At 38.1% G+C, this 12,250-nt stretch overlaps 1 protein-coding gene across 3 annotated transcripts in view; it reads left to right on the plus strand.

The window, feature by feature from the left end:
- Positions 1-12,250, plus strand: part of SH3KBP1 (SH3 domain containing kinase binding protein 1) — a 231,594-nt gene that overhangs the window by 77,736 nt on the left and 141,608 nt on the right. For all 3 annotated transcript variants that reach the window (XM_074158570.1, XM_074158585.1, XM_074158578.1), the window contains one exon: positions 3,292-3,415. In XM_074158570.1, the coding sequence (XP_074014671.1) occupies positions 3,292-3,415 (124 nt within the window). The remainder of the gene's footprint in view (positions 1-3,291; positions 3,416-12,250) is intronic.

Below are 12,250 nucleotides of genomic sequence, written 5' to 3' on the forward strand. Positions count from 1 at the left end.
TATGAAAAATTATGACCCTTCTTGTGAGCATCAAAGGAAACAGTGATGAAAAGTAGCCCAAACCAGTACCTGAGAGGTAGAAAAAAAAGCAATCCTTAGACAATGTTGGTGGCTGCAAGGTGCTGTACCTTCTATATGAGTTTCGGCTCAGTGGGCACTCAGCTTGTGTGTCTGTCTTTATTCTGTGAATAATGAATGAGAAAGGAAATGTAAAAGTTCCCACCCTACAAGCAAATGCCAATGTTTGGGAATTGGCTTGTTGTATTCCTGTTGATTTTTTCAGGAGCTGAACAAGGCTACCTTAAAAAGCTGTCAGTAGCAGGAAAAGCACTGGAGTCGTTCATCTGCAGACTTGAGGGTACAGCACTGCTTTCTCTTATAGCAGGCAATTTTCGCTGTCACTTTTGAAGTTGCTGATAGGACTTTAAAAAGAAAAAAATTCCTACTGATGTTCCAAAATTTGTGAGTTGAGGATTTAATTGCATTCTGACATAAAGAATGGAAAATAACACACTAATGACACACAGGAAACAAGTTCTGGCAAGATGGGGTCTTCTGTACACTGTTGTGGTTCTGTTCACATGATAGTGCTGTTTGACTCACAAATTCTGTTTAAACTGTAGAGAATTTTCTAATATTCCATGACTTTGTCACCTAGCTGCAAAATAAACTTAAAGCTTCAATACAACAAGCTTTGGGTGGACTCATTTATTATATATTTTAATTTTTAAGGCTGTGAAAAAAAGCTCCTGGAATAATGTATGTATTAGTCTAGTCCATTTTTTTTTAGAAAGTGATATAACATTTTCTTATAAATGCCTGCAGTGGTCTTAAATTATCCTGTGGTTCACTATGACACAAGAACTGTGTGCAATATTTCTTCTTCTAACAGCAGCAGCATCTATCACACAGGTCCATTCACCTTTCATGCATGTATTCATTCACATTTTTTATTTCAGTTATGATGGTTACTGTGATGAGTTGGGTTTTAGATACTATTTTACCTGTGTGATGGCACTAGATAAATGATTCATTGTACCCTGGGCAGCATTTTATAAAACTTTTATCTCTGCTAATGGAATACTGATACACTGTAAATGCCTTGTGCAGATACAGAAGACTGTATTAATGTTGTGTAGCTAATAGTTCAGCTTTAAAGGTTAAAAAAACCAATTCAGGCTTAAAGTGCATCTTACGGAGAGTGACTTGGAAATTCTTGTTTTGGTTGATGCTGTTCTCAGCTAACAGCTTCAGAAACTTAAATAGAAATTTGCTTTCTATGGTTTAGTGCTCTGATGTCTGATATGTCTGATATGCTGGAAACCCAAATAAGATCTACAGTATTTCCTGTGTATGTGCTGTGGGATGGTGGAGATTACTACTGCACTGGGATGTAGAAGAGGGCAGTGAATGTATGAGAGTTGAAAAGAGAAAAGGTGGAGGTTTTTTACTAGGGAAAGGGTTTACCTGAAACCATCGCCTGTCCCCAACGCCTGCTCGATGTAGAAGATCGTATCAAATTTGCAGATGACACCAAATTGGGGCGGAGGAGAGGTGTTGGGTGTAGAGGGCAGTTGACATGCTCGAAGGCAGGGCTGCAGTTCAGAAGGACCCAGGCAGGAAAAGTGAAATGCAGCAAGGTCAAATGCCAGTTCCTGTCCCTGAGAAGGAGGAATTGCTGGCATACATACAGGCTGGGGCCTGATGGGTTTGGGAGCAGCTATGCTGGTTAAGGACCTGGTGGGGAGCAGGCTGAACAATACGGTTGTGTACTGTGTACATCAAACACAGCCGAGTGTCCTGGGCCACATTAACAGCTTGCACATTGAGAGAACCAATAATCCTCCTTTATCTGACACTCATTAGTCCACATCCAGAATACAGCATCCCATTTTGAGCCCACCAGTAAAAGAAAGACATTGATAAAGTAGAGAAAGTTCTGTGGCTGTGGTAGCTGGAGTACATGCCCTGTAAGGAGATGATGAGGGAGGTGGGCTTGTTCAGCCTGGAGAAGAGACAGCTTTGGGGGGACCTTCCAGTACACACAAGGAGGTTATCCAGAAGACAGAGCCAGGCCCTGCACAGTGGTGCCTGGTGGGGAGGACAAGAGGGAGGAGATCGGACTTGGAAAGAAAGTTTCAGGCTGGGTATAAGGAAAATTTTTGTCACTGTAAAGGGCAGTCAAGCCGTGGAGCAGGTTGCCCATGAGGTTGTGCAGTCTTTGTCCTTAGAGGTTTTCAAGACCCAACTGGGCAAAGACTTGAACTGGTCCTTTCCCAGAGGTGGCCCTGCTTTACGCCAGAGATTGGAGTAGACCTGTTGAGGTCCCTTCCAGTCCAAGTGGCTCTGTGGTTCTGACGTAGGGCAAAGCTTGGAGCCAAAACTTAACTTATTTTTTCCTTATTTTTTTCGTACATGATTATAAACAATTTGTTCAGCCTCTTTAGTGCACCAGTTACCTGTCTATAAAGTGGAGGTAACACTACTTGTCTACTTCAGTGGTATTTCAAGATAAGATGTATGAAAGGCTATGATATTTTGGATGCTTGGCAAAGTAGGTATAGACAACTAAGCAGGTAGGCCTTTAAAGTCTTCCTAAGAAGCTGATAGAGAGGCACTATGCATCTTATCAAGCACTAACTATGAAGTCTTGGGAAGCTGTTTTCTGTGGGTTTGCTTTCATGAAACACCACCATATATTTTTTTCTCTGTGTGCTGCCAAAGACGTTGATCACCTTAAAAGGTAAGTCAGCTGCGAAATATGTTAGTGTTAGCAACGGCTCTTGACAGCAGGCTTTCTATATGCTTCTGCCAATTATGGTAACATTTGTCATATTTTCCTAGTTAATATTTTTCTTCCTGCTATGGTGGTTGTTTCTGTGGGCTTCTCAACAGAGGGGAAGCAGACTTAGCTGCCTTTACATGAGGAGCACTGAACCTGGTTCTGTCCTGTGCGGCAAGTCTTTTTTTTCCCCTCACCTGTCTTTCAGTTTTAGTGATCTTTAGTAAGGGATTTGCAAAGCTGTCCTACAGTTTTCACACATAAATAAGGAATTTAACTCCTTTAGAAAGAAAAACAGAAGTATTGGTAGGAAGAGTTACTGAAAATTACTTTCATTTTGTGGCATTTCAACTTATAAAGAGTCTTTGAGGTAGCATTAGAATAGGCAGGGTTGTATACATAGAAGTTTAAAGAAATCTTAGGAGCTGGAGATTTAGAATATTCTGTAATACTTTTTTTAACTGTTTCTTCTTTTTCTTCTCCCTCCCCACCCGCCTTTTCTTCTGCAGGAAATAAAGAAGGACATGAAGAAAGAAAACACTGCCACCAAACCACCAGAGAAGCCTATAAATGAAGTTTCCAATGGAAGCCCTTTACTGTTGTCTGAGACAATTATTAGAACCAACAAAAAAGGTATAGTACATGGCAGTTTAAATGCAGATTAAATTCAGACCTTTAAAAGAACAAAATGTAAACCTTCCTTGTTTCTAGAAATAAAGCTAGAGTCTATTTAACTGTAAAGGCATAGCAGGAATAATACAAAAAAAAATCTCATTGTCCTCTTGGACTGGCATATGGATGTCTGTATTATGTCTAATATTTCCACATTAATTTGCACAGACATCCCTTTCTTCTTAAAGAAATCCTTTCTAGATATGTTTAATTAAGGAAAGCTGTATGAGGAGATTACTGAAGCTTAATAAAGTAAGGAACTGTCAGCTTGCCTGTATGGAGGTTTTTGCACAGTGATGTCAGTCCACATTCACATATTCATGTTCTATCTGGGACAGACACTGGTTACTGACAAAGAACTTTAAAAAAAAAAAAAGAAAAAAAAGAAAAAAAAAGTGGAAAACATAAAGCTTGACGCATTAGTTTCCTGGGAAGTGTCTATCACTGTTTCAGACTGGAATGTGTGCTCTACATGTCTGGCTTGACTCCCAATGCAGATTCCTGTGTATGGGTTTGAGCTGCTAAAATGAAAGCCTCCAGAACTTCTGTTTCTTTCCCTAGCTCCCAATCCTGCTCTCAGAAATATTGGAACAAAACAAAAAATTGGCAATATAAAAGCTGGATTTTTCTTTAGGTTTTGTTTATGCTCCTGTTTGTTTCTGGGAGGACAATTGGCTATGTGCAAGAGATGGGTTGGTTTTTTTCCTGGAGAGTTCACTGGACAGTTTCTTGCTTGCTGTCTCATACAGAATAATCTGCTGTAATTAATCATGCTGTAATGTAATTTCCATTTTGGCATATAGTCTTCTATACTGTTAGGACTATGCATATGGAAATTTCCTCTTTGGTATTATCAGCGATTATTGTATTTGTGCTGGCAGTTTGACTAGAGGTCTTAAACTTAAGGTTTGCAACTGGAAGTGAGGAAGATTTAATAATTTCTGCAAAATGTATGACTTTAAAATGTGAGCGGGAATAATCTCCACCTTTTTTACAAGGAGTGATGTCCTCTGAAAGAAAAAAATTGCTAATAAATCTCAGAAAGCTTTGAGTTTGCAATGTCATCTTGAATATGGAGACACGTCCAACATTTCTGTTTTGGGTCATAGGTTTTTCAAGCAACAGCAGAATTAAATTACCAAGAATTATTCTTTTTCATGGCTGCTATACAGAACCATATGAGTAGTTGGGAAATTGTCTAGGGACCAAGTCTGTTCCATATTGCTTCAGCTGCTATTTGGAGAAGGCTAATAGCTGTGGCAGATGCAGAGATTCAGTTTAGTCACAAGGGGATAACACTCCAAATATGATACTTAGAGCACAAGCTTTCTCCTCCTCTTTCTTCTGTCTGACTTGGAAGCTTTAAAGGTTTCATGAGATAAAGAAATTCTCTTTTTCTGTCTGTAGCAGGAGAATACAAAATTTCATATTTATTGAAAGGAGAGAAGACTGACACAAAGATCTGTAGCCTGAGGAAGGGGTTAGGTTTGGAAATGGCAAATTTCATATTATAGGATGTTATTGCATTGGATTTCTGTTGGTGAGGATTGCACTTCTCATGGCTACCTCTACATAGTGTCAGGGTTAGTAAATTTTCAATTCTGGCTGCTTCCAAACAGCTGTTTCAATTGCTGCAGAGCAAGCAGTTGCAGCATGCTGTACCCTAGCAGTACAGCTAAGGATGCATAGAGCATAACAAGGCCAAGAGAGCTTCCTCTCTTTTTTTCCTGGGGCCGGTTTGAGCATGGTGCCAAAGAGGCCTTGTTTAAGTGAGGACAGCTAAGCAAGTAATTACTGTTGTGTTCAGTAATAAAGAGTCATCTAAGATCTATGTGGCAAATCTCCTTGGGGAAAGTGCTGCAATATTTTACTGAAGAGGGAACCCTAAATGCCACAGGGATTATTTTCTTCAAATGTTCTTGTGCTGTGATTTTTATTAAACCCTACCTCAATATGTTTACTGATTTCAGAATGTGATCTGACCTGAAAGAGGGTCCTTTTTTTTTTTTTTTTTTCTCCTTGTTGTTAGCAAGTGAGGAGGAGAAGGATGCATCTGAAAATCTTTAGCCACTATTCAGCAGTGAAAATAGTAGGCAGTATTATTTATTTGCTTGGACAATGTAATCTTGCTGCTTGGAACTTCAGACCAGATCCAGTGATGTGGGAGTGAAGCATTTTGTGCTGGTGTATTGTTTCTATTACCAAGGTGATGATAAGTGCTTTTCTAGTGCTATGTTATTACATTGTGTAGTTTTACTACTTAACTTGGTTGGCCTAATTTGAGTGGTAGCAATTTAGCAGGCATTTGCGTTTTGAGCAAAAGAATCTTGGCCTCTTGGGCTTCTGGCTTGTAGAAAGTTTTTCTTTGAGGAATATTGACGAGTGTCCAACAGTTGTATTCAAGGAAAATAGCTAAATTATTTGTAAGAACATCTGAGTAGCTAAGAGGAAAAGAATGGATTTCTGAACAAAAAAGACATATAGGATCCAACTTTATATCTTGTTTGTTCATGCTAATTATTTCTAAGCACTTTATTGAAATTAGGGGTTCTTTTAATAAAATCAGTGTAAATTGAAATGCCTCTTGTAAAGGCTTATTTCATCAAATAAGTAATGGACATTACTACTTTGGATTACAGATGTAATCTAGGAACAATTTAAAGTTGGTATAATGCCACCGGTAGTGGCCTACCTGGGTTAGTACTTCCATTACAGAGTGAGGGTGACAACTGATTGTGGCATTATTAGTTGTAGGTCAACATCTGTGAATCATTCAGATTTTTGTTAGAGAGACCAGGAGAAGTTGGAATGATTTGATTTGGTCCGCTTTTCACTGGGAGCAGTAAAAATGGAACATTTCTCATCCTTTAATGTTTCTTGCTGACCACAAACACTAGTGACCTAACAGAAACAAATGCTAGAAATTACTGCTGTGGTGGACATAATTTACGAAACTGTTACACTTGGCCTTGATGTATTTATGAGAGTTAATATTTGTAGGTGTTTCCTCTCTTTACAGAGTTGTATCATCTAGAAGTTTAGACTACACCTAAGAAATAATGGGTTTATTTTCTAGGTCTGCCACAGAGTTGCTGTGTAACTTTTGCTAAATCACTTAAACTTGGTTGGCCAAATTAACACACTTTAATTTCCAAGGTCAGGTATCTTAATATGTAATGATTTTTCAGATAGGCAGAGAGTTTTTTCTGATTTATTGCAGTGGCATATCCACATTTATTCATAATTTCCCAGTATCTCAGATGTTTTTGCCTCAGGCTGCCTATTGGCAAAACCTAGGTTTATACCTGTCTCATAAAAATGTTGAGATCTGTTATAGCATGGTAGTGATGACAATTAACAGGAAACTGAGAATTTGAGTATGGCATTCCAGTGAATTCATGCCTCACCTCTGAAAGGCTCAAAAAAGGACCATTTGCTGGAGTGTAGAGGTGGGAATAGGGAAACGTAAAGTCCTTGTGCTTTCCCTGTGCTGTTCCCGGGGCTGCAGCAGCTGTAGGCTCATTGAGTGATGGGTGCTTCAGGTGCTTCATTATCAGCTCCTGTCTGGAGAAAAAGACTGTGGCACTGAACGACCTGTCTGAAGCTGTATGAACGTTGGCTGTGGTTGGCTTGCATATCCTTTGCCAGAACCTGGGAGGGAGCATTCTTTTGCTTTTTCCTGCAGTTCATATGCCAAGAAAATCCTTTCCTTGCCAGGTGTGAGTCTTTTAGTGTATCTTTTCACTGCTCCAGAATTTTTGGTTGGCATATAGAACTATTGTTCTAAAACTTTTGTAAAGCTGACTTAAAAAAAAAAAAGAAAGAATAAAAATCCTTTTTTTCTATTTAGAATTGGTATTGTTGCACCATGGTAATAACAGGTTGGGAAAGCCTTTTCTTCTCTGAGAACATTTTCAGATTGTTTTAGAAAAATGAAATTATTGCTATTGTTACTATTATTTAGTAACATAAGAAATTTACAGTCAGATCTTGGAACAGGAAAACACTGAAAGATATCTTTTTTTTAAATGTTTTTCCAACATGACGAAATTCCATCTTTTCTAAAAGTTTTCTTTCAAAAATCTAAAACCAGACCCAAAGTTGTGCAACAGTTTCAGATCTGTCATAAATTCAGTATGATCTTCATCCAGGTATAAAGGGACATAATGGAAACTTGTATGCAATGAGTTTAACTGTTAAATGGCTATGGCTTATTTTAAGATACTTTTGTTCTGATTTTTGAATATACTATTTTTAACTATTATACTAATTACACTATTTTGTGTATCTGGAAATAGGACCCCACTTGCTTAGGTCAAATTGCAAAACTGGAATTGATAGGCTGTATTTTGTAAATAAACTAATAACAATTGTTATACAAGTAAAAATATTTGAGGAAAAGATATATTGCCTTGCCAGATGTATTTGTTTTATATAAACTGTAAATGCAGTCTGCATTGAGGTTATTCAAGCCAGCAAATCTGGAACAGCTCATCTTGTGTTACATGTTCTTAATCAGAGCCAAACACTGAAAGCAAGGAAATGTTTTTTCTAGTTCTCTTGAGAATTATTTATTTTACCTTCCAGTCTACATTTAAATAATAAAGGGATTTGCATCCGTCCCAAAATGGAGATTTTTGTGAGAGTAGGTCTGATGATATAATAGGTTTATGTTAAGAGTAAATAACAAGTCTGTTTTATGCAAAACTGAGATTTAAGTCTTTTTTTTAGTAAATTGGAGAAATGAGAAAAGTATTTTACAAGAAAAATGCTTTATTGTTTGGTTCAATATTTTTATGATTATTTGGATACAAAAAGACACTTCATTTATTAAAAAGACAACCTGATGGTGACTCAGAGTATGAGTGTGTCAACTCTGAGTTTTATATTAAATAGTGTGTGTAAGCTATGATTCTGGTCATATTTTTCAACAGAAAGGCAAACCTCAAAATTTCCTTCATAAAATCTTTTTTTACTAAACCTAGTGCAAATGACTGCCTTTGTTGTGTGCCAGTCTTGTGTTTGATGAGGTGTCTGACCCTCAGTAGGCTCAGCTTTGGTTTTCCTTTCAAACACAGGAAGTTTGAAGGCATTAATCTGTCTTTTGGTTGGATTATCTTTCTGCTATTTATACGTTCAGGCCTTCTCCACAGAAAGGCTTTGGTGTTCCCTTGCAAATAGTGCCAACTTCAGAGAAATTATAGCTGGCATGAAAAAAAAACCTTTTCATTTTTAAGATCAGCTAATTGGTGTGTAATCAGTATACAGTTTACACAAATATACACAAGAACATACTTCTCAGCCTATTAAGGTTAAAATATGCATACAACATATGACACAAACCCAAAATGAGATATAAAAAATTAATGGCACAGGAAACTGGAATTCAGCAAAATATTTATTCTTTGAACTTAAATACCATATCTGCGTACACATAAGTAGTGTCTCAGATAATACACATTTCCTTCAAAAGTACTGTTTCTTGAAAATAAATACCTGAATAACTTTTACCCTCAGGTAAGCTACTCTGCACTGAAAGGCACTGCTTTCAGTTCAAAGAGGCAGGAAAAGACACTGGTCTGTGCTGGATATGCAGGTGACAGCCAGAAAGAAAGTTGATGTGTGTGTGTGTGCTGTGTGATCTGTAGTGGTTTAACAATTTTTTTCTGGAGGTAGGTGAGAAGGACTCTATCCCATGCTAGAGGAAAGATCTCTACTTGGTAAAGTTCCCTTTTGATTATTCAAAACAATATATAATTTTATACATGCAGCCTGTAGAGGATACATAGGAAAATGATGATTCTCTCTAGCATTTTAGTTTCATGATTCTTTTCTTCTGATGAAAAATAATTCTCAATATTGAAAGTGAGAGCACACAATGTGCATGGAATGTAGCTAGCTTCGGAACTGGTGAATAAGATGCATTCAGATGAGGGGTAGGTGTCTAATGCATGAACATCCTTCCTCGCATCATGGGGCCATGCTTTTGGATTCAATATCTCTTTATATAAATACATTCATATAGTAAGGGAAATCATAAAGCAGTGCAATTTAAAATTATTGCATTATCTGTCTGATGCCATAAAATGAGTTTAGGTCTTTTGGGGTTTCTCTTGTAGTTGTAACTATACTATGAAATCTGCCTAAAATAGCCTTATTCTGTAAAACAGGAACACAGAGATAGGTGTTACCATTGCTCAAAATTTGAGATTAGTCTGTTGACTATTGACATGATTTTGTTTTTTCTGCAAGAAAGATCTCAGTGCTGTCTTCTTGGCAACACTGGAATGGGTGCTCATTCATTCTTTTCAATCAGATCTTATTTACAAGTCCTATTTAAATAATGACTTAATATATTTAAAATCTAAACTTTTTTCTATGTTACGGTCATTTGCTCTCTGGTTTTCAGTTAAGGTTTCATTATCTATCCAGATTCCAGTGAGATAATTTCTTCTCCTGTTGCTTACTGTGCAGTGCCCTCCATCTTCTTTTAATCCTAAGCACCTACCCTTTCTCTTCAATTACTCCTTCCTGGTACTCTGCAAAATGCACAGATGCTGAGCCCTGATGTACCTTCTGCAATTTTGCATAGTTGGATCCAACCACAGTCCTAGTGAGTATTGTGAGGCTCTGTGCAGGTGCAGCCTGTAGAAATCCCTCTTGGTTTGAATTGTAATTCCAAGTTAATTCTGTCCCCTGAGCATCTTCTGTTTGCCTAGGTGGCTGTCTTCTTGTGTGTCATATGTTTAGCTCTAGGAATCCCATCTATGGACCTGTAAAAACACTGAACAAAAATACAGCCACTGCATCAAGGAGCTGACTATATATACATCTGTGTGTGTGTCTCTGTATATACATGTATATATAGGAATGCAACAAGGTGACGGATAACTAAGAAGAATACAAGGGAAGATGTGTTATTTGGATGATTGCTAGCAGGCTAACTGTTTTCAGGTTTCTTGCAGACAGAGGACACTTGTTTTAATGAAAGATTTAAATTTGGATCTGCACTTGGAAATTGGGTGGGAATATGGAGAAAATTGTGACAATGTTGGGTTTAAAATTTAACAGGCACTGTTGGATGCTGACTCCCAGGACAGAGAAGAGGCAGAAGATGACCTTTTGATATAGAGTCTGAAGAGAGGCAGGAGAGCAGTTACTGATTGGCATTCTGGGCAGCTTACAGAGGGAAACAGAGGGAGGTCGTTATGGATGCAAATGAGGACATGAGTTAGGTTTTTTGGTTGGTTTTTCTTTTTTTTTTTCTTTTTTTAGAAGGTTGATCCAAAAGTATATTCGTATCAATGGGAAACCAGAGATAACTGAATTAGTGAATTTTTAAGGAAGAGTGTGAAAGGGAACAGGTGAAGTGGTGGAATAGGGATACAGGGACAGTTGAAAAAAAACAAGAAGAAAGTCTTTTTACAAGTAATTTATGCAAATATCCAAAAAATGTTGCACTTGAACGAATAGTTGAGAGTTGCATCTTCTCTTTCGTGAACACTTATGAAGTTTTGTTTAATCAGTTAAATGATTTTTTCCTTTCTAAAAGTTTAGCGATATGTTTTACATGTCTGAAGTACAAAATGAAGTCAGAAATATTCTCTAACAATTGTACTAGCATTTGCTTGATCACTGTCCAAATCTTCTAACTGCCCAAAAGGAACTAGTTGAGAGCAAATGTGTTGTCAAACTTGGGTGCAAAATGTTTTTCTATTAGCAGGTATATTGAACAGTTATATTTGGCTTTAACACAAGCCAAAATCAGTAAAATAATACTAAATGCTAGAGCCATTCTTGTTAAAATAACAGCAACAAGTTTGAAACTTCCTCGTGTCTTAAAACTAAGTTTCCCCATCACAAAAGAGACTGTTTATTTTTTCACAAGCTTCTGCAGAGAAGTGTCTCCCTGCTGCCAGCAATTCCTTCCTCCTCACTGCTGTAGGATAAGTCACTTGGCACCTAGGAAGGCCCAGCTGCCTGTGAGGTCTGTACCTGACCTCCTGCCTCCTGACTGTAGCTGTGTCTGTCTCCTTTAGCCTTTCATGTAGGTGGTATGGGATTTTCAAGGATAGCACGCCTAACTTGATTTGGTAATTAGCAGACCAGCCTTTCTCCCCTGTACCTTCTCACAACTTTCTGTGATTAATCAATGGCAGAAGATGAGCAGGGTGGCTCACCTGAAACTGAGCCTTGGAGCAAGTCACTGGGGTTACTGTATGTTTCCCAGTGCCTAGTTTGAGGTATCTACACCTCATATCTGGCAGCTGTGATAGAAGAGAGACAGACTTCCTATTCTGTGATAGAGACAATGAAAGCAAAGGAGCAATGCAGGGATACTGTTGTGGAATATAAAACATAACCCTATCTGGAATGAAGATTTGGGAGCAAGAGAGTATCCTTTGACTATGCAAGCTAGTATCTTTTCCATGAGCGCTGAAACTTTGCCAGTGTACTTTGAACTGGGTCAAGAATCCTTGTCTTGTCTTTCCTGGAGTTAATCTTAATGAATTTGTAACTGCTAAGTTAAATATGCCACTCTAAGTGTGCTATCACACTGACAGGCAGACTGTTAGTTCAGTGCTGCTTTACCTTTGCTTGCTTGCATGGTAGCTGGGATGGTGCTGTGTTGCTTTTATGGGGACAGGGAACTGGCGTTAGCCCTCCCTGCTGGGCTAGAATCAGGGCTGTGCGGCTGTTGACATCTTTCCCCTATCACGTGTAGGTAGTGATAAGAGCCAGCTGTGCTATGCTAAGTTGCAGAACTAATCAGCCTACTGAGGCACTTGGAGGTTT

The sequence above is a fragment of the Numenius arquata genome, chromosome 1 (assembly GCF_964106895.1).
Source record: "Numenius arquata chromosome 1, bNumArq3.hap1.1, whole genome shotgun sequence".
NCBI lineage: Eukaryota > Metazoa > Chordata > Aves > Charadriiformes > Scolopacidae > Numenius > Numenius arquata.